The sequence below is a fragment of the Centruroides sculpturatus genome, unplaced genomic scaffold (assembly GCF_000671375.1).
Source record: "Centruroides sculpturatus isolate CEXI.00-Female unplaced genomic scaffold, Cexi_2.0 scaffold1015, whole genome shotgun sequence".
Classification (NCBI taxonomy): domain Eukaryota; kingdom Metazoa; phylum Arthropoda; class Arachnida; order Scorpiones; family Buthidae; genus Centruroides; species Centruroides sculpturatus.
The window spans coordinates 35338-57702 of NW_019385196.1; the positions used below are offsets into that span (position 1 = coordinate 35338).

The 22365-nt window shown below is 31.2% G+C and overlaps 4 protein-coding genes and 1 pseudogene across 4 annotated transcripts; 4 read left to right on the forward strand and 1 right to left on the reverse strand.

Moving 5' to 3' along the window:
* Window positions 1-768: 768 nt before the first annotated feature.
* On the reverse strand, window positions 769-1753 carry LOC111635996 (annotated as a pseudogene).
* A 733-nt stretch (window positions 1754-2486) lies between these two features.
* Window positions 2487-4726, forward strand: LOC111636016 (venom metalloproteinase antarease-like TpachMP_A). The gene is made up of 8 exons (XM_023381169.1): window positions 2487-2620; window positions 2787-2965; window positions 3043-3114; window positions 3183-3328; window positions 3762-3820; window positions 3908-4019; window positions 4086-4199; window positions 4282-4726. Exons 1-8 carry the CDS (start codon window positions 2533-2535, stop codon window positions 4331-4333), a joined length of 822 nt encoding a protein of 273 aa, XP_023236937.1. The 5' UTR covers window positions 2487-2532; the 3' UTR covers window positions 4334-4726.
* A 596-nt stretch (window positions 4727-5322) lies between these two features.
* Window positions 5323-7544, forward strand: LOC111636012. The gene is made up of 3 exons (XM_023381164.1): window positions 5323-5602; window positions 6107-6280; window positions 6360-7544. The coding sequence occupies exons 2-3, from the start codon at window positions 6108-6110 to the stop codon at window positions 7453-7455; spliced, it is 1269 nt and encodes a 422-aa protein (XP_023236932.1). The 5' UTR covers window positions 5323-5602; window position 6107; the 3' UTR covers window positions 7456-7544.
* A 6363-nt stretch (window positions 7545-13907) lies between these two features.
* Window positions 13908-15946, forward strand: LOC111636015 (venom metalloproteinase antarease-like TtrivMP_A). Its single transcript, XM_023381168.1, has 7 exons — window positions 13908-14080; window positions 14158-14229; window positions 14298-14443; window positions 14877-14935; window positions 15023-15134; window positions 15201-15314; window positions 15397-15946. The coding sequence occupies exons 3-7, from the start codon at window positions 14382-14384 to the stop codon at window positions 15446-15448; spliced, it is 399 nt and encodes a 132-aa protein (XP_023236936.1). The 5' UTR covers window positions 13908-14080; window positions 14158-14229; window positions 14298-14381; the 3' UTR covers window positions 15449-15946.
* A 414-nt stretch (window positions 15947-16360) lies between these two features.
* On the forward strand, window positions 16361-18658 carry LOC111636006. The gene is made up of 3 exons (XM_023381155.1): window positions 16361-16716; window positions 17221-17394; window positions 17474-18658. Exons 2-3 carry the CDS (start codon window positions 17222-17224, stop codon window positions 18567-18569), a joined length of 1269 nt encoding a protein of 422 aa, XP_023236923.1. The 5' UTR covers window positions 16361-16716; window position 17221; the 3' UTR covers window positions 18570-18658.
* Window positions 18659-22365: the final 3707 nt, after the last annotated feature.

Below are 22365 nucleotides of genomic sequence, written 5' to 3' on the forward strand. Positions count from 1 at the left end.
AAGAAAAAGAAACGGCCACTGGAACGGCAAATAAATGAATTACTAGATGAAATTAAAAGGAGCAATGCCGTTTCTGAAGAATTGGAAAAGAAATCAATAAAAATTGCAGAGGAAGGACTGCAACTACAGAGAGAGAGCATAGAGTTACAAAAGGAGATTTTATCTGCAATAAAAATGTCTAATTAAAATTTGAATATTTATGATTTGAAATAAAAATCATTTTTATTGTATATGATTGTTTATTTTCCTCAATTGAAAATACATCTTTGATGATTGCGGGAGGACTGCAGTTATAAAGTTTATTTTCCTGACTTTATAAATGAATAAAACTACAAACACTAGACAAAATTTCAGTCAAAGTAATTTATTTCAGCTTAATGTTTGAGTATATAAATTTTATAACAGTCTCCTGATTTTCAAGAGCTTGTTTAAAAAGAATTTGCAGTTACAAGGAGTTTCATTTAACACTCAAGTTATGAGGACTGCTCACATAAAAATTAATTTATATTAATGATTTTAGAACAAACAGATTGCTAATATTAAATAATATATAAAGTTCTATGTCAAAATTTAAAGTACAACTATATTCTAGTGAACTTTGAGTATTGTCCTGTAATAAATCTTGTTTTGAGAACTTAATTTAAAATCCTTATAATCTTAATCTTCATCCCTAAAACTTCTTGCAATAGCATTTCTAATTGAAATAGCTTTGGTGTTGTTTATCCCTATAACATAAATTCTCTCTAATAAACTATCAGACTGATTTATTTAATTAAACCATGTTTTCTCTATTGTATCATCCCTCCTCTCACACAAATTATGTAATATACAACAAGTTTTATTTATTTGTTTTGATATATCAATCCTATTATCCATTCGTTTAGAAAGTCTTGGAAATCTTGCTTTTAATCTTCCAAAGGCATTTTCCACTACTCGTCGAGCTCTAGATAATCTAAAATTGAATATTTTTTCTATTTTATCTTCTGTTTTACATGGAAATGGTTTCATTAAAGTTGTCTGTAAAGGAAAAGCAGAGTCACCAATAATTAAAGGTGGCACAATTTCTCCACCAATTCTTTCCCCTAATTATAAGGAGTTTATATTTTGTAGGCATGTTAAAAGAGAGTGAGAATATTTTTTAAATGCGTGCATCATTATTCCTTCCAGGAGATCCTACATTTATATATGTAAACATATTTGGCATCTGTAACAGCAAGGAGGACCACAGAATATTATCCTTTATAGTTGTAATAGTCAATGCAGTCTTTTTTTTTGGTGGTGAAATAGGAATGTGTGTTCCATCGATTAATCCAAAGCATTGTGGAAAATTCCAAATTATTAAGTCAATTTCATTTCTAGTCTGTGGAAACTGGATAGCGGTAGACATTAAATTATAACTGCATTGCAAAAGTCTATAACAATTTTACAAACCGTGGATTTTCCTACACCAAATAGACGTGAAATAGTCCTATATTCAGACGACGATGCCAACGTATATATACCAATTGCTACTCTTTTATCTGTAGAAATACATCGTCTCATTATTTCTTTTCATTTCAGGTAATGCAGCACATAAGAAATTAATCGTTTCTCTAGAAACTCTAAAGTTTTCACGCCAATTTATTTCATCCATTGCAGGAACACACTCTTTCCACCATTTCTGATTTCTTGGGATCTTCAAATTCGATCACTAGGAAGCGTAGAACAAATCATGGCTACAACACACGAATTTTCTTTTGCTCGTCGTCGCCATTTAAATGCTTATGTTCGTGTCAAACGATACTCTTCTCTGTTAGCGTGTGTACGCTGCTTCAATAAAAGAAGTTTAAATAATAATATAACTTTCTGTCAAGAATCCATTCTTATCACAGCTCTGTCACTAAAGTGATAATTACCCAGTGTGAACAAGTAGTTAAACTTGTTTTCGGCAATGCGGCTTAACTTAATTCCGCTTAAATCTTAATCCCGCTTAAAATATACAGTGTGAATAGGGTATAACACTATATTAACAATTCTTCTATAGTGATAGTCGTATAGAATAGGACTTAAAGTGGCAGTTTACTGTTCTGGGGGATTCGGAATCCAATTCTGATGATCGAAAATACCAGGAAACTGTCCATCCACTATTGTAGGGCCAGGTTGAATTAATAATTGGCTGGCTAAAAAGAAACCCTATTAGTGTCCTCGGGGTAGAGAGTGTTAAAAAAAACATTTAAAATTAATTTATTTCCATCCAATTTTATTTAATAATAAAATTAAGCGGTGAAACTGAATTATCTCTACGGGAAAACCTATGTAAACTGTGACCTATTGATCCGAAACTTTTGCCAGCACCTCAGTAATAAGGAGAAAGGTTAAATTAAATGTAATCAACACAAATTATAAAGGAAAGGAAGTAATTTTTCTCTATCTCAGTAAAATTAAATAGAGGAAATTCAATTAAGTCGAACATTTGATTTCTTTCATTGATAACACTTTTATAAATACTTAAACTTACATACAATTAATTAAGACGACATATCTACTCCAAAGATGAATTTTTTAATTATATTTTCAGTGATTTTCTCTATTATTATAGGAGATATTTATGGAAAGAGTTTCGATTTCGAGCAATTGTTGAGTAAGTATATTTTATAATTTCGCTTCAAATTAATTGTAATAAATCTTAATTATTTATCAAGTTAAAATTTACCTACATAAGATTTTGTTCATTTCTTCCTCCTAAGAATATTAACATTATTTTAACAATAACTATAAATATAATAAGATTTAATACACTTTGGCAGAATTATCTACGATTAAGAAGAGAGCTGAAGAAAATATCTTGGAAAATATACTGGATATTGAATTAGATCCCACACCATGCCCCGTTATTGAATGTCTGATAATAACAGATAGTGCCTACGCTGCAAGATTTGATACAGAAGAAGAAATTATCGATTATATAAATGATCTAATTAGTGCAGTAAGCTTTAAACTCTTTATTTCTTGCGTAATTGTACACATTCAATTGTTTATTATATTAATTTTATTGCGTTTCAGACACAAAATATTCTCGATGGATTAGAACTTAATATAACACTTCGTTTGATTGGACGTATCTCCTACTATACAGTAAGTTAAACAATGTTAAAAAATACCATTTATTTTTCTGTTTTTGTTTATTTGTATTAACATTTCAGAACGAAACCGAACCAGATTTCATTAAAAAGAGCCTGTATACAGAAAGACCCCGTACCATTATTGCTAACGAAGTCATTGTTAATATGCGTGATATGGAGAAGTTTCCCATTGTAGAAAAAGCCGATATTATTGTTGTGCTTAGTGGGTAAGAATGAATAAAGAATTTCTACTTGAAACATTTATTTCTTAATTGTTTATTATTACTGTTTATTCCATAGAAAATCTTTACTGTTTTGAATGTAACATGCTATTGTTACGTAAAATACTGTAAAGCATACATCCGAATTGTTTCCATATTTTCTTATATTGCAATATGCTTTTCAACAATATAAATGATTTTTTAGTAGGGTATATGATCTCTCTATCAAAAGCCAAAACTGTTCTACGTACATCTGTGTGTCAAGGTATATTTGAGGTTTTCAACGAGGTATTGAAGAACTTTTTGCCATACCTCATTAAGAGCTTTCACAAACTTTCCTAATTGTTTTAAGTATTGTAGTTAAATATATAGGGAGATGAAATGTATTATTTTCTCTGTTTTCTTGTAACAAGAGTTAAGAAATGTACTTTTGTTGCAGACGTCAAGTATTTTCATCTCGTCCAAAACCAGGAGAAGGACTAGGAGGAGAAATCAATGGTAGTAAATTTAGCATTTTTAATTACGTTATTCACTTCGAGAAGATTTCTAATTTCATGTTCTTTTAAAAAAAAAATTTTTTTGAAGGCATGGCTTGGGTGCAAGGTGTTTGTAATTCGGTCTTAAAATTTGCGATTGTCAGCGATGACCGTCATCTGTCTTGGACAATTGATACGTTTGTTCACGAAGTAGGACATCTGTAAGTAATTTCTCCAAGTATTTTTCAATCCTAACAACATTTTTCAATAAATATATGATGCTGTAGAATCAATGTTGGTCATTCCGACGTGGAAGAAGGATTAGAAGGTTGCTCTTCCGTGATATTACCCGGAGAAAAATATTCTTCTTGCTCTAAGAAAACCGTAAAAGAACATTTAAAGTAAGTGTTTTTTTTATACTTTTATTAAATCTGAAGTTAATTTATAATAAACAAGTTAACGCTTCAATTTTGTTTTCTACAGCTCACCATCCGGTGCCTGTATGTTCGATAATTGTGACAATAGCAACAAATGAAGATTGAATTTTTACACGTTCATCGATCCATAAGAATTGTTTTTTATAGTAAAATAAAATTGCAATTAATTCAACGGATTTTATGTATTAAATATAAATATTTCATAATGTTCTGAATAATAATGTAATTATGTTTAACTCTAGAATGCGCTATTAATAAAGCTTTTTGCCCTTTTATAATAATTTTTAAAATGGAAATGATTTTTGTAATAAAGAAAAACAATTGTAAAGGCTAATAACGAGTAAAATCATCATTAAATCCGACCCTACTCCAGATATAACACGTGACTCCCCTTTATTTCCTCACCCCCTGGACTTTACCCACTAAAATTTACTAACACCAATCTCCTAATACATAAAACTTCCCCCAAAATTTACGATAAAAAGCACAGGAATTATTAAGCTTCAAAGTGAGTGAAGAAACTCCGCACATACAGAAAAAAAAATCCCCTAACAAATAGTGCAAAACCAGCGTAAAACCGAAAATCGGCCTGTTTACTTTACGTGATGAACTTTGACCTGGAATATCTCAGCCCGACGACATACACTGATAGCATAGAAGAAAGAAAATCTGAGCTCCTTGCATTGTTGCCTTTTTCGGCAGGGCTTACAGAAAGCTATAATATTGCGATTAGTTATTACCCATGTTATTTAATATTAATATTTAATCTATTAATACTGGTTTAGAATAAATTTATGAAATACTTATAAAATTTTAATGCATTAAAATAATTTCATTAGTATCCGGAGAATGTATGTAAATAGTCTGGCAAATTTCAAAAAATATGAGTATAGAGATAACTGAAATGTCACTGTGACTACATAGAAAATAATAATAGATATTATACTAATTCATCTGACTATTAATAAGACAGCAAAAGGTATGATATTTCTTTGACTTTTTTTGGAAAGAATATGAAAGAGGTTGATATAAGTAGTGCTAGAATCTTGATTAAATCCGTCGTGAAGAGTTCGAATAATCCAATAAAGAGAAACCACGAGAGAATAAAAGAAGAAACGTACTCTTGAAAGAAAGAATAAAGTTGATACTTGGAAGAGGAAGAGTAAAATGATGTTGAAGTGTTCAAAGTACTGGTAAAGAGTTGGTTGTGGATGATGCTCCGAAATATTAATCTTTGAAAGAGAAACAACTTGAACTTCAAAACGAGAGATAATACAACCGAATTCATCTCATCATTCCTCAAATTAAATACTTAATTTTTCTGAAGTTTAACTAAAGAGACCGAAAAGAACGAGTAAATTTACGAAGTAAGTTTTAAGTTTATTTAATTTAGATAAATTTGTAAACGTTTCTAGATTAAAATGACTAGAAGAATACAGTTTGACAGATGATTGCTACGTTATATAATTACAGATTAAGAATTGTTCTCTTTAATTTAACTTTTTAAACAAAGGTCATTAGAACCATTTGAGTTTGTCCCTGGATAACCCAGATGTTATATATAACAGAGTTGTTTATTTATTTATTTATTTATTTACATATAAATTGACAAATAACTTCACATTTTAGCTAAAATCTCTGCATGTTTCCAAGCAAATTAATACTTCTGTAGTCGTTTTCTCCCTAACACGTGTATTGCTCGATTAAAAATTGCACTCGAGTTGGCCTATGATAGGTAATTTCATTGTGACGGTATTAAATGAATGTTTTTCCCCGTTGAGAAATCAGTTCTAACTTATACGTATTTTATTGATTTCAGAATTTAATTTAATCTTTAAAAATAATATATAATACGTGATTTTGTACTTTAGAATGTTTACGAATCTGCTACGAATCCGAAGTTTAGAAAAAGAAGAAATTGTTATTTCACAAGAATTATTCGATAAAGTCGTGACCAGGAATATGGAATTTATAATTGTATCTATAAGAAATTCAAGGCATATTCTATTACCATATCCAAGTCAGACCATCATAAATTTTGTCAAGTAAGTTTTCCAAATACTTCATCATAAATTTATTAATATATAGTGTTATAAATTTGTATTTTTTATATTATTAAAACAGCTACGTGGAAAGGGACGATCCCGAATTCACCTCTGTCACCCAGGCATTCGATCTGTATCGTTTAAGTAAAAAATTTCAGATAGAAAATTTACGGAGGAAATGCAGAATATATCTTATTAAAGAAATCTCACTGAATAATGTTTGCTCAATACACGACTTTGCCTGCGAAGTCAAAGATACAGACATAATTTATTATTGTTGGAAAGCTTTCGATAAATACGGAGAATACGTATTTAGAACACGGGACTTTTTGCTCTGTAAAAGTTCAACAATTAATACACTCGTATCTCGACCCATATGCGAATCTATTACCGAGATAAGCTTACTCTTAGGTGTATATCATTGGTGCGAAGAACGAGTAAAATACGAAACAGGTACAAAGGCTTATATTTTAATGAAAAAAGAAACTAAGAGACTGAAAATAAGAGATGTTTTTGAGCCATTTATTGAAAAAATCAGATTTCTTGCCATGAGTGTAAGTGAAAGGAAAATTTCCGGAATTATACTTAACTTCTTAACTAATACAGAAAAAGGACTACTTCGGTTTGCTTCCGAGACTCAAGATTATTCCAATTATCCGACTTACTTTAGTAAGGAAACACGAACCAGATGCGAAGAGAATTATTACGACTTGATTGATTATAATAATTATAATAATGAACATTTTACAAGAATATCCAACGAAAATAGAAAGCCAAAGTTGTATTTCAGCTGTGAGGTAATTTTGAGCGAAGATTCTTATCTCACCGAACTTCTCTTACCAATAAACCTCTCTCGCGACAGTGCCATAATGCAAGTATTTGGATATATTAAGACGTTGAAGAGCGATGTTCACTTCTTTTACACTGTTTGCAATCGGGAGGGAATCGCAAAACTGGAAAGGTGTTTTTATCTAAAAAAGGATATGTTGTTTCGTTTCATTGCTTTTTTTGTCGATATTGAAAACTTTCAGTCTACTGTTAATCCATTGTCTTTGAGATCAATCCTCTTTGAGAACGATGAAGAAACGGAAAAAATAATGTTCGAACAATTAAACATTAAAATTGACAAAAGCATTTACGATAATATTTCTTTCGAACTTAAATTTTATTTTTAAAAGAAAGATTTAAATGTTATTTTAAAAATCAAATTGTTTTGTTAAAGTTTTCAGTATTCGGCATTTATTTAAATTAATGAGAATTTATAATTGTTCTTTTTATCTTTTAGTGTTTCAATTCTTTCTATTTTTACTGTTTTCTTAGAAATAAATTTAACTATAAGTACAAAAAATTGTAGTTTTTTAAAATATTCCTCACAAGTCATATCTAGCATTACTTGAGGGTGCAACGTAAGCATTGAGAATGCGAGCAAAGTTCTCCTTAGAAAAACGCTGTTCCAGAGACATTATTAATGAACCTATGTACGGAATAATTAGTGATCTCCAAAACTCGCTAAGAGTCTGTGCTGATGAATTCGCACAATGTTTCTGATGATTTATGACTCGCGGCGTATTGAACTCTGTTTCAAGATGCTCGGCAATTGTTTCAGCCTCTGCTTTAGACCGAGGTCCGCGAGTACATTTTAAAAATACGTTTTTAACATTAGTGGAAAAATGCTCAAAAAATAGAATTTCAAAAAGCAATTTGTGCATAAAAATACTAAGCCTGTTCTTGTTAAATAATGCTTCCTCTACAAATCATTCATTAATTAATCATGTGAAAAAAAGCAAAATATGAACGACACGATGACTCAAAAATATGGAAACGACTTCAGTTGTCAAATGAGGTGAAAAAGAGCATGACAAGAAACACGTAATTGAAAAGATGGCTTACAGTAAAGCTGTACCAGCGCTGGAAAACGATGCATCGTCCACCAAAAAATTACTTTCGAGGTGATAGTGCGTTAAGGGGGTGCCCACTCAGTCGTGTTTTAATTTGAAACCAGTTCTCATTGTTAAAAAAAAACTTTTGTTCTTTACTCTACTTTCAAGTTCATTCTGGACCAGTTCCTCTATCTGGTAGGACGTTCTCGGCGTTTGGTAAGTGTCTTTTTTCTATGGTCCCATTCTACTGAGTTACTTGATGCATCTCTATTTTAATACAGGTGGTTACAATCTTATTACGAAATAATAATACTTAAACTAAATTTCCGTTAAAGCTAATATGGATTCTGACATATGCTAACATTCAGTCAACACTCAAAGATGATAGAGCATCGAGGGATTATTTAAAAAAGATATGACAAAAAGGAATTACTCATATAGATGTTGTTAAAAATTGTTTATAACAATCTCGTAATTTCGACACTGAATTAAAAAAGAAGGCGCTAGATAGTCTGGAAGCATTAGAGCAGCTGTGTAAGAGCAAAATTAGAAAAAAAAACGCCTCATGTATTCAATATATATGCTCAGAAATGAAAAAGTAAGAAACTTACTTGTTAAAAGCATAAATGGGAAATATTAAAACAGACTACGAGAAATAAGTTCATCTGTACTCAGACGTTGTGAAACTGAGAAAGTTCGAGCATATCTCAGACACACTATTAATCAATCGGAAAGAAGAGAAAGGTCGAAATTCAATGTCATAGCACCTAAAGTCGAATATTAATGTAACCGATTTTGGGGTAGACCTCGAGACTACCAGGAAAATCAGAAACAGATCTGTCATTCACTGTAACTTTCGAGTAGGAGCTAAGAAATTACAGCAAAAATTATATCGTCAAAATTGTAAAAATAGTGCAGATCAACAAACGATCAATCGATAAACAATAGTTATTGTAGAGTCGGTCGACCAATTCGTTTTGATTTATGTTCATTGACAACTGTATTATTAATTACTTTATGTTTTATTTTTTTTTTCTATCGGTTTATTTTTATTTTTTCATTTCGAATCAGTGCAGAAAGAACTACAAACAACGGTTAAGAACTATTCATTATAATCAATATAAAATCGAGAGTATTTTCCTATGAGACAAACACTAACAATGAATTCTAATTTTGTAACAGCGTAATGTATTTGAAAAGTATCTTTTCTCGTTGCATCGTTACCGTCTGTTAATAGTTTTTCGAATGCCATAACGATTTGCACATAATGTTCTCCAATGTGGCGATACTTTTATATTTTTGTGACCAATTGGTTTCACAGAGCATTCGGTATGCATTTTCGACGAAGGGCCGATTCTCGGAAAAATCTTATTATTTCTTTTATTTTTGGAGACCGTATTTCGCATTACTGCTATTTTGTTAAAGTTGTTTAAGAATTTTCTGGACACCGCCATCATTTCCTGCCATAGTGGAACACCCACCGTATCCTTGTTTGACGCGCTTTCTGGATCAAGACCTACTTTTTCTACAAAGTTGTTAATTGCAGATGCTGCAGATTTTGCATTCGTGTCAGTCAACTCTACAAAACCTAGAAAATTCTCACGAACTATTGTCTTTTCTTCGTCTAAAATTCTAACCCCAATGGAAAGTTGTTCTTTTTCTGATATGTTCGCTGCTCTTGTCTGCCAGGATACTGTAAGCACAAGTCAGCAGTGATGTCTCTAATGATGTTGCTACATAGGCCGATTATTTCGCTCTGAATCTGTGAAAACACTATGAACATTAGTTGGTGGAAACAACACACAATAAATGCACAACGCACCCTTTAATTTCTTTGAATACTCCAGCCGAGGAGCATAATCCGCCAACCAGCTGTATTTGAATTTTCTTTTTAATTGCACAGCATCCTTAGCAAAGTCATAACTTGGAGTTAGTGACTAACAGTTTTTTAAAACTTCCATTTTTTGAGATGAGGTCATACTAAACGAACGCCAAGCCAGTGACCCACATCATCAAAATACGTTTGATCCTGTGCACCAGAACAAATGGTAGAGAAGATCCACTCGATGCACTTAAAATAGTAATAAGTGCAGTTGTGCACTTCTTTAGATCCTTTCGTGCTGAAGAAGTTTTTGATATTCATTTTACATTGCTATTGTTACGGGATTGTGGTCCAAAGAAAGATTGGGTAGAGAATTTATATAGAATGCTTCATTAAAGAACAGATACAAGATGTTCAATATCTTTTTGAGATTGCCCGAGATATGCTGCTGTTAGCAATGAGCCAAAGCACATCCAATATGAATTAGGTAACCAATTGACACGTCTTCGACAGAAGTATGGTATGGGATTATGGCTACTTAGCTCCATTTTGCTTCTGTAGAAAAACTATCATATCAACTATCTTGCATACACCTGATCCAATTTAAGCATGATTATCTTCTGAATATTTTTATGTAGCACATCTTTCTCTTCTACATGGATACAGAAGTCTTTATATGTGTTTTTTATTATTATTTTGTTACATATTCAATCATTACGCAAATAATATATGAAAACTAAAGTAATACAGTTCAATGGCACATTATCCTGGGGTCCCCACCAATGGGGATCCCAAATCAATCTTTTATAAACTCATTACTGTAGTTGAAGTAGCAAAATTAAAATTTAGGCCATGTCTGGGGACCATAGATTGCCGGTGTGGCACATCACAGAACTTGACCCATAAAAAGTCATGTTAAAAAACAAACAAGGATATTGGGTAATTCTTCCTGAAAATTCCCCAAAGAAAAACGCTTGAAGTCAACCACTTTATATGGGAACCTACTAATTCAAATTTGCCTGGTCCTCATGAAGCAAAGTGTCACAGTTCCTGGTGAAATACATGGGCAATCTGCTAAAGGAATGCCTCGTGGGAGGATATTTCTATGGGAAACCAGTCATGTTTAGTGTTAGACACGTGAAGAAAACTCAGAAACTTCACATAGCCAGCCCATCGGTTGGGTGCAAACCCACAACCAACTACCAGTGTTTGGTGGTTTTATCTATTTGGTTACTTGTGGGCCATTTTTGGTTAAGGATTTCTAAGTTAATTTGTAGAAAAATTTACATCTGACAACATAAAATCATTTAAATTCAGTTTATTTAAAATTTACAAAGTAAATATTTAAATACAAATTTCTCTCAACTGAAATATTGTTAACAAATTAAAAAAGAGTCATTTTCAACAGAAAAAAAACCGATTACATGGAATGTTCAATACAAAATCTGATTATTACAGATTTTTATGTAGCTAAATTTTGCAAATGTAATACCTTAAATTGTCATTTTAACATTAGTATAATTAAGGGATGGCACTTCATCGTGGATGATTCATAGGAACATAAAAATATGACTCGAGGATAACCTCCTTTAACATAAACACGCATATTAATAATTTGTTTATTTACAAATGTGTTCTATTACTAATTTTCTTTCAAATAAAGTTTTATTAAACTATATAAAATAACAGGAAACACATCACAGTTTTGTGTAAAATCAGAATTTTTGGTTCGTTTTTCAATTACTTTTTCCACTGAATTGTACTATTGACACATAAATGTATGATGGGATTTTTTGATATATTGTTGTGATCTAACCCTAAAACAAATCATTTAGCTCTCCGAACAATAAAAAATTCCTTTGTTAAACTGACAAACTAAATATTTAAAATACAATAAATTACATTTAATGATATTGTAAGAAGTTATTATTCTGTTCTGCAAAAGCCAGCAGTTGTGTCTTAAGGAAAAAGCTAATAATTACAGATCAGAAGTAATACTGTGTTTTCGGGTAATCCACAAGACCTTTGATATAGCAGCATTCCTGGTGACAAGAATGTAAAATTTTCTTCATTTTTTTTATGTAGTCACAAACTGGGTTTTCTCCTTTATTTTCGTATGGGCTGTTCTTAGTTTTTGCTTATATGTACGGTACATATATACAATTAATATGCACATATTTAAATATCTTCAATGTAGCAGTGCAAATGGCTATTATGTCAAAAGATCTTTGGATCATCCAGTATATTAAAGCACATTTTAAATGTCTTAAAATAAAAATTTGTTTTTCTTTTTAGTGTTTGTGACCTCAACAGAGTGGATATTTATGAAGGACACGTGAAATTCATTATGGAAAAGAATAATGAGTGGGCAATGAAAAAATAGGAATATGGACTAATATAATTTGAATTTGATGTTATTAGAATAGCTACTATAGAAAGGTGCTACAATAATATGCTTAAGAAGAAGGTTGACTCTGTACTATTTGTTCTAAGCTGCAAAATCTTGATATCTGTGGAAATTATTTTGACAGTGCCGATTGAGAGGACCTAATAATGTATAACAATATTTTTTGTTGTTTTTTTAATCATTTAATTTGCAAAAAATCCAAAAAACTTTACTTTGGAAACAGTAAACAATTCACATAAATTTAACAATCACAAAAAACATATATAAAATCCCATGATAAATCTATGCCAGTAGCACGCTTTAATATTGTTCTAATATGACAAATTTTACTGCTATTCCCACATATGACTTTAATAATATTTTTTCTTTTGCACAGAGATGAATGACACTACAATCTCTGTATAAATATAAACTATATTAATTACAAACTGTGTAATTTTTGCTATATTAAACTATATACTAGATTTCTTAATCGTATGAATTTATACATTTGCTGCATACGTTGACCTTTGCAGAATATTCGCATATGAATAACAAACTTCATTGGACTAGATTGCACTATGTATATTTTTGTACACGTGCCATCCCTAAGATGCCATAAAAAAACAATTAGCTTAAATTTGGAATATTTAAAAATTATAATATAACAAAGTATATATTGAAGTTATTGACATATTTGTAAAACCCCTTGGCAAATATAAGTATTTACTACTGTATATTAAAATACATATACAGTAAAATTAGGGTGTACTTTTCGATAATTATATCAAACAGATTAATAACTAACTCGTAAGTTTACAATTTCTATGTTAAAAACTAAGATATAAAGGTAAACAACTTTTAAAATGAAAAGTTCACCTCTAATTCAGACCTTATATTAAATTATATGCTTTAAATTAAGAAGAAATTCATTCTTAAAAAGTATTGAGACAACAAAAACTTGAAAGGTATGAAAACAAAGATACAAAATGTTTGAAATTCCAAAAATGTTCAATAATCACAATTTGTTTATGTAATGTCCCAATGCTTAAGCAGTTACTTTGTTTAGATCTTTAACTAATCCGTTAATCGGTTTTGTGTGTCCATTGGCAATATTTGAAAATGATGGCTTTCGCCGGAGATCAAACAATGCGTCGGATTCGGAATCCGACATCAACAAACTCGATCTTTGGGTTTTAACTGAAAAATTAACATTTGTGAAATTAGAAAAAATCGTGTTAGACAGGCAAAAATTTATTTACGTTAAAAAATAATAACGGATCTTACCTTGCGGTAAAAGTTCACGGTTATCTTTATCACTTAGTTCTTCCAATAACATATATTTATGTTTCTTTTTAGGTTTTCTGAATGACATTCTATTTAAAATAAAAATAATTATTTTAATATGGTATATACAGCATCAAAACATAATTGCATATTCAATGTGAAACAATTTTCATATTNCATCCTAAGAATATTAACATTATTTTAACAATAACTATAAATATAATAAGATTTAATACACTTTGGCAGAATTATCTACGATTAAGAAGAGAGCTGAAGAAAATATCTTGGAAAATATACTGGATATTGAATTAGATCCCACACCATGCCCCGTTATTGAATGTCTGATAATAACAGATAGTGCCTATGCTGCAAGATTTGATACAGAAGAAGAAATTATCGATTATATAAATGATCTAATTAGTGCAGTAAGCTTTAAAATCTTTATTTCTTGCGTAATTGTACACATTCAATTGTTTATTATATTAATTTTATTGCGTTTCAGACACAAAATATTCTCGATGGATTAGAACTTAATATAACACTTCGTTTGATTGGACGTATCTCCTACTATACAGTAAGTTAAACAATGTTAAAAAATACCATTTATTTTTCTGTTTTTGTTTATTTGTATTAACATTTCAGAACGAAATCGAACCAGATTTCATTAAAAAGAGCCTGTATACAGAAAGACCCCGTACCATTATTGCTAACGAAGTCATTGTTAATATGCGTGATATGGAGAAGATGCCCATTGTAGAAAAAGCCGATATTATTGTTGTGCTTAGTGGGTAAGAATGAATAAAGAATTTCTACTTGAAACATTTATTTCTTAATTGTTTATTATTACTGTTTATTCCATAGAAAATCTTTACTGTTTTGAATGTAACATGCTATTGTTACGTAAAATACTGTAAAGCATACATCCGAATTGTTTCCATATTTTCTTATATTGCAATATGCTTTTCAACAATATAAATGATTTTTTAGTAGGGTATATGATCTCTCTATCAAAAGCCAAAACTGCTCTACGTACATCTGTGTGTCAAGGTATATTTGAGGTTTTCAACGAGGTATTGAAGAACTTTTTGCCATACCTCATTAAGAGCTTTCACAAACTTTCCTAATTGTTTTAAGTATTGTAGTTAAATATATAGGGAGATGAAATGTATTATTTTCTCTGTTTTCTTGTAACAAGAGTTAAGAAATGTACTTTTGTTGCAGACGTCAAGTATTTTCATCTCGTCCAAAACCAGGAGAAGGACTAGGAGGAGAAATCAATGGTAGTAAATTTAGCATTTTTAATTACGTTATTCACTTCGAGAAGATTTCTAATTTCATGTTCTTTTAAAAAAAAAATTTTTTTGAAGGCATGGCTTGGGTGCAAGGTGTTTGTAATTCGGTCTTAAAATTTGCGATTGTCAGCGATGACCGTCATCTGTCTTGGACAATTGATACGTTTGTTCACGAAGTAGGACATCTGTAAGTAATTTCTCCAAGTATTTTTCAATCCTAACAACATTTTTCAATAAATATATGATGCTGTAGAATCAATGTTGGTCATTCCGACGTGGAAGAAGGATTAGAAGGTTGCTCTTCCGTGATATTACCCGGAGAAAAATATTCTTCTTGCTCTAAGAAAACCGTAAAAGAACATTTAAAGTAAGTGTTTTTTTTATACTTTTATTAAATCTGAAGTTAATTTATAATAAACAAGTTAACGCTTCAATTTTGTTTTCTACAGCTCACCATCCGGTGCCTGTATGTTCGATAATTGTGACAATAGCAACAAATGAAGATTGAATTTTTACACGTTCATCGATCCATAAGAATTGTTTTTTATAGTAAAATAAAATTGCAATTAATTCAACGGATTTTATGTATTAAATATAAATATTTCATAATGTTCTGAATAATAATGTAATTATGTTTAACTCTAGAATGCGCTATTAATAAAGCTTTTTGCCCTTTTATAATAATTTTTAAAATGGAAATGATTTTTGTAATAAAGAAAAACAATTGTAAAGGCTAATAACGAGTAAAATCATCATTAAATCCGACCCTACTCCAGATATAACACGTGACTCCCCTTTATTTCCTCACCCCCTGGACTTTACCCACTAAAATTTACTAACACCAATCTCCTAATACATAAAACTTCCCCCAAAATTTACGATAAAAAGCACAGGAATTATTAAGCTTCAAAGTGAGTGAAGAAACTCCGCACATACAGAAAAAAAATCCCCTAACAAATAGTGCAAAACCAGCGTAAAACCGAAAATCGGCCTGTTTACTTTACGTGATGAACTTTGACCTAATATATCTCAGCCCGACGACATACACTGATAGCATAGAAGAAAGAAAATCTGAGCCCCTTGTATTGTTGCCTTTTTCGGCAAGGCTTACAGAAAGCTATAATATTGCGATTAGTTATTACCTTTATTATTTATTACTAATATTTAATCTATTAATACTGGTTTAGAATAAATTTATGAAATACTTATAAAATTTTAATGCATTAAAATAATTTCATTAGTATCCGGAGAATGTATGTAAATAGTCTGGCAAATTTCAAAAAATATGAGTATAGAGATAACTGAAATGTCACTGTGGCTACATAGAAAATAATAATAGATATTATACTAATTCATCTGACTATTAATAAGACAGCAAAAGGTATGATATTTCTTCGACTTTTTTTGGAAAGAATATGAAAGAGGTTGATATAAGTAGTGCTAGAATCTCGATGAAGTCCGTCGTGAAGAGTTCGAATAATCTAATAAAGAGAAACCACGAGAGAATAAAAGAAGAAACGTACTCTTGAAAGAAAGAATAAAGTTGATACTTGGAAGAGGAAGAGTAAAATGATGTTGAAGTGTTCAAAGTACTGGTAAAGAGTTGGTTGTGGATGATGCTCCGAAATATTAATCTTTGAAAGAGAAACAACTTGAACTTCAAAACGAGAGATAATACAACCGAATTCATCTCATCATTCCTCAAATTAAATACTTAATTTTTCTGAAGTTTAACTAAAGAGACCGAAAAGAACGAGTAAATTTACGAAGTAAGTTTTAAGTTTATTTAATTTAGATAAATTTGTAAACGTTTCTAGATTAAAATGACTAGAAGAATACAGTTTGACAGATGATTGCTACGTTATATAATTACAGATTAAGAATTGTTCTCTTTAATTTAACTTTTTAAACAAAGGTCATTAGAACCATTTGAGTTTGTCCCTGGATAACCCAGATGTTATATATAACAGAGTTGTTTATTTATTTATTTATTTATTTACATATAAATTGACAAATAACTTCACATTTTAGCTAAAATCTCTGCATGTTTCCAAGCAAATTAATACTTCTGTAGTCGTTTTCTCCCTAACACGTGTATTGCTCGATTAAAAATTGCACTCGAGTTGGCCTATGATAGGTAATTTCATTGTGACGGTATTAAATGAATGTTTTTCCCCGTTGAGAAATCAGTTCTAACTTATACGTATTTTATTGATTTCAGAATTTAATTTAATCTTTAAAAATAATATATAATACGTGATTTTGTACTTTAGAATGTTTACGAATCTGCTACGAATCCGAAGTTTAGAAAAAGAAGAAATTGTTATTTCACAAGAATTATTCGATAAAGTCGTGACCAGGAATATGGAATTTATAATTGTATCTATAAGAAATTCAAGGCATATTCTATTACCATATCCAAGTCAGACCATCATAAATTTTGTCAAGTAAGTTTTCCAAATACTTCATCATAAATTTATTAATATATAGTGTTATAAATTTGTATTTTTTATATTATTAAAACAGCTACGTGGAAAGGGACGATCCCGAATTCACCTCTGTCACCCAGGCATTCGATCTGTATCGTTTAAGTAAAAAATTTCAGATAGAAAATTTACGGAGGAAATGCAGAATATATCTTATTAAAGAAATCTCACTGAATAATGTTTGCTCAATACACGACTTTGCCTGCGAAGTCAAAGATACAGACATAATTTATTATTGTTGGAAAGCTTTCGATAAATACGGAGAATACGTATTTAGAACACGGGACTTTTTGCTCTGTAAAAGTTCAACAATTAATACACTCGTATCTCGACCCATATGCGAATCTATTACCGAGATAAGCTTACTCTTAGGTGTATATCATTGGTGCGAAGAACGAGTAAAATACGAAACAGGTACAAAGGCTTATATTTTAATGAAAAAAGAAACTAAGAGACTGAAAATAAGAGATGTTTTTGAGCCATTTATTGAAAAAATCAGATTTCTTGCCATGAGTGTAAGTGAAAGGAAAATTTCCGGAATTATACTTAACTTCTTAACTAATACAGAAAAAGGACTACTTCGGTTTGCTTCCGAGACTCAAGATTATTCCAATTATCCGACTTACTTTAGTAAGGAAACACGAACCAGATGCGAAGAGAATTATTACGACTTGATTGATTATAATAATTATAATAATGAACATTTTACAAGAATATCCAACGAAAATAGAAAGCCAAAGTTGTATTTCAGCTGTGAGGTAATTTTGAGCGAAGATTCTTATCTCACCGAACTTCTCTTACCAATAAACCTCTCTCGCGACAGTGCCATAATGCAAGTATTTGGATATATTAAGACGTTGAAGAGCGATGTTCACTTCTTTTACACTGTTTGCAATCGGGAGGGAATCGCAAAACTGGAAAGGTGTTTTTATCTAAAAAAGGATATGTTGTTTCGTTTCATTGCTTTTTTTGTCGATATTGAAAACTTTCAGTCTACTGTTAATCCATTGTCTTTGAGATCAATCCTCTTTGAGAACGATGAAGAAACGGAAAAAATAATGTTCGAACAATTAAACATTAAAATTGACAAAAGCATTTACGATAATATTTCTTTCGAACTTAAATTTTATTTTTAAAAGAAAGATTTAAATGTTATTTTAAAAATCAAATTGTTTTGTTAAAGTTTTCAGTATTCGGCATTTATTTAAATTAATGAGAATTTATAATTGTTCTTTTTATCTTTTAGTGTTTCATTTCTTTCTATTTTTACTGTTTTCTTAGAAATAAATTTAACTATAAGTACAAAAAATTGTAGTTTTTTAAAATATTCCTCACAAGTCATATCTAGCATTACTTGAGGGTGCAACGTAAGCATTGAGAATGCGAGCAAAGTTCTCCTTAGAAAAACGCTGTTCCAGAGACATTATTAATGAACCTATGTACGGAATAATTAGTGATCTCCAAAACTCGCTAAGAGTCTGTGCTGATGAATTCGCACAATGTTTCTGATGATTTATGACTCGCGGCGTATTGAACTCTGTTTCAAGATGCTCGGCAATTGTTTCAGCCTCTGCTTTAGACCGAGGTCCGCGAGTACATTTTAAAAATACGTTTTTAACATTAGTGGAAAAATGCTCAAAAAATAGAATTTCAAAAAGCAATTTGTGCATAAAAATACTAAGCCTGTTCTTGTTAAATAATGCTTCCTCTACAAATCATTCATTAATTAATCATGTGAAAAAAAGCAAAATATGAACGACACGATGACTCAAAAATATGGAAACGACTTCAGTTGTCAAATGAGGTGAAAAAGAGCATGACAAGAAACACGTAATTGAAAAGATGGCTTACAGTAAAGCTGTACCAGCGCTGGAAAACGATGCATCGTCCACCAAAAAATTACTTTCGAGGTGATAGTGCGTTAAGGGGGTGCCCACTCAGTCGTGTTTTAATTTGAAACCAGTTCTCATTGTTAAAAAAAAACTTTTGTTCTTTACTCTACTTTCAAGTTCATTCTGGACCAGTTCCTCTATCTGGTAGGACGTTCTCGGCGTTTGGTAAGTGTCTTTTTTCTATGGTCCCATTCTACTGAGTTACTTGATGCATCTCTATTTTAATACAGGTGGTTACAATCTTATTACGAAATAATAATACTTAAACTAAATTTCCGTTAAAGCTAATATGGATTCTGACATATGCTAACATTCAGTCAACACTCAAAGATGATAGAGCATCGAGGGATTATTTAAAAAAGATATGACAAAAAGGAATTACTCATATAGATGTTGTTAAAAATTGTTTATAACAATCTCGTAATTTCGACACTGAATTAAAAAAGAAGGCGCTAGATAGTCTGGAAGCATTAGAGCAGCTGTGTAAGAGCAAAATTAGAAAAAAAAACGCCTCATGTATTCAATATATATGCTCAGAAATGAAAAAGTAAGAAACTTACTTGTTAAAAGCATAAATGGGAAATATTAAAACAGACTACGAGAAATAAGTTCATCTGTACTCAGACGTTGTGAAACTGAGAAAGTTCGAGCATATCTCAGACACACTATTAATCAATCGGAAAGAAGAGAAAGGTCGAAATTCAATGTCATAGCACCTAAAGTCGAATATTAATGTAACCGATTTTGGGGTAGACCTCGAGACTACTAGGAAAATCAGAAACAGATTTGTCATTCACTGTAACTTTCGAGTAGGAGCTAAGAAATTACAGCAAAAATTATATCGTCAAAATTGTAAAAATAGTGCAGATCAACAAACGATCAATCGATAAACAATAGTTATTGTAGAGTCGGTCGACCAATTCGTTTTGATTTATGTTCATTGACAACTGTATTATTAATTACTTTATGTTTTATTTTTTTTTCTATCGGTTTATTTTTATTTTTTCATTTCGAATCAATGCAGAAAGAACTACAAACAACGGTTAAGAACTATTCATTATAATCAATATAAAATCGAGAGTATTTTCCTATGAGACAAACACTAACAATGAATTCTAATTTTGTAACAGCGTAATGTATTTGAAAAGTATCTTTTCTCGTTGCATCGTTACCGTCTGTTAATAGTTTTTCGAATGCCATAACGATTTGCACATAATGTTCTCCAATGTGGCGATACTTTTATATTTTTGTGACCAATTGGTTTCACAGAGCATTCGGTATGCATTTTCGACGAAGGGCCGATTCTCGGAAAAATCTTATTATTTCTTTTATTTTTGGAGACCGTATTTCGCATTACTGCTATTTTGTTAAAGTTGTTTAAGAATTTTCTGGACACCGCCATCATTTCCTGCCATAGTGGAACACCCACCGTATCCTTGTTTGACGCGCTTTCTGGATCAAGACCTACTTTTTCTACAAAGTTGTTAATTGCAGATGCTGCAGATTTTGCATTCGTGTCAGTCAACTCTACAAAACCTAGAAAATTCTCACGAACTATTGTCTTTTCTTCGTCTAAAATTCTAACCCCAATGGAAAGTTGTTCTTTTTCTGATATGTTCGCTGCTCTTGTCTGCCAGGATACTGTAAGCACAAGTCAGCAGTGATGTCTCTAATGATGTTGCTACATAGGCCGATTATTTCGCTCTGAATCTGTGAAAACACTATGAACATTAGTTGGTGGAAACAACACACAATAAATGCACAACGCACCCTTTAATTTCTTTGAATACTCCAGCCGAGGAGCATAATCCGCCAACCAGCTGTATTTGAATTTTCTTTTTAATTGCACAGCATCCTTAGCAAAGTCATAACTTGGAGTTAGTGACTAACAGTTTTTTAAAACTTCCATTTTTTGAGATGAGGTCATACTAAACGAACGCCAAGCCAGTGACCCACATCATCAAAATACGTTTGATCCTGTGCACCAGAACAAATGGTAGAGAAGATCCACTCGATGCACTTAAAATAGTAATAAGTGCAGTTGTGCACTTCTTTAGATCCTTTCGTGCTGAAGAAGTTTTTGATATTCATTTTACATTGCTATTGTTACGGGATTGTGGTCCAAAGAAAGATTGGGTAGAGAATTTATATAGAATGCTTCATTAAAGAACAGATACAAGATGTTCAATATCTTTTTGAGATTGCCCGAGATATGCTGCTGTTAGCAATGAGCCAAAGCACATCCAATATGAATTAGGTAACCAATTGACACGTCTTCGACAGAAGTATGGTATGGGATTATGGCTACTTAGCTCCATTTTGCTTCTGTAGAAAAACTATCATATCAACTATCTTGCATACACCTGATCCAATTTAACCATGATTATCTTCTGAATATTTTTATGTAGCACATCTTTCTCTTCTACATGGATACAGAAGTCTTTATATGTGTTTTTTATTATTATTTTGTTACATATTCAATCATTACGCAAATAATATATGAAAACTAAAGTAATACAGTTCAATGGCACATTATCCTGGGGTCCCCACCAATGGGGATCCCAAATCAATCTTTTATAAACTCATTACTGTAGTTGAAGTAGCAAAATTAAAATTTAGGCCATGTCTGGGGACCATAGATTGCCGGTGTGGCACATCACAGAACTTGACCCATAAAAAGTCATGTTAAAAAACAAACAAGGATATTGGGTAATTCTTCCTGAAAATTCCCCAAAGAAAAACGCTTGAAGTCAACCACTTTATATGGGAACCTACTAATTCAAATTTGCCTGGTCCTCATGAAGCAAAGTGTCACAGTTCCTGGTGAAATACATGGGCAATCTGCTAAAGGAATGCCTCGTGGGAGGATATTTCTATGGGAAACCAGTCATGTTTAGTGTTAGACACGTGAAGAAAACTCAGAAACTTCACATAGCCAGCCCATCGGTTGGGTGCAAATCCACAACCAACTACCAGTGTTTGGTGGTTTTATCTATTTGGTTACTTGTGGGCCATTTTTGGTTAAGGATTTCTAAGTTAA

What these genes read in the sequence shown, in the direction of transcription:
- LOC111636016 (XM_023381169.1), top strand. Translation starts at nt 2,533, where the DNA reads ATGAATTTTTTAATTATATTTTCAGTGATTTTCTCTATTATTATAGGA. An exon ending in GACGTATCTCCTACTATACA is followed by an intron (nt 3,115 to 3,182) that starts GTAAGTTAAACA and finishes TTAACATTTCAG; the next exon opens with AACGAAACCGAACCAGATTT. An exon ending in ACCGTAAAAGAACATTTAAA is followed by an intron (nt 4,200 to 4,281) that starts GTAAGTGTTTTT and finishes TGTTTTCTACAG; the next exon opens with CTCACCATCCGGTGCCTGTA.
- LOC111636012 (XM_023381164.1), top strand. Translation starts at nt 6,108, where the DNA reads ATGTTTACGAATCTGCTACGAATCCGAAGTTTAGAAAAAGAAGAAATT. An exon ending in ACCATCATAAATTTTGTCAA is followed by an intron (nt 6,281 to 6,359) that starts GTAAGTTTTCCA and finishes TTATTAAAACAG; the next exon opens with CTACGTGGAAAGGGACGATC.
- LOC111636015 (XM_023381168.1), top strand. Translation starts at nt 14,382, where the DNA reads ATGCGTGATATGGAGAAGATGCCCATTGTAGAAAAAGCCGATATTATT. An exon ending in ATTATTGTTGTGCTTAGTGG is followed by an intron (nt 14,444 to 14,876) that starts GTAAGAATGAAT and finishes CTTTTGTTGCAG; the next exon opens with ACGTCAAGTATTTTCATCTC. An exon ending in ACCGTAAAAGAACATTTAAA is followed by an intron (nt 15,315 to 15,396) that starts GTAAGTGTTTTT and finishes TGTTTTCTACAG; the next exon opens with CTCACCATCCGGTGCCTGTA.
- LOC111636006 (XM_023381155.1), top strand. Translation starts at nt 17,222, where the DNA reads ATGTTTACGAATCTGCTACGAATCCGAAGTTTAGAAAAAGAAGAAATT. An exon ending in ACCATCATAAATTTTGTCAA is followed by an intron (nt 17,395 to 17,473) that starts GTAAGTTTTCCA and finishes TTATTAAAACAG; the next exon opens with CTACGTGGAAAGGGACGATC.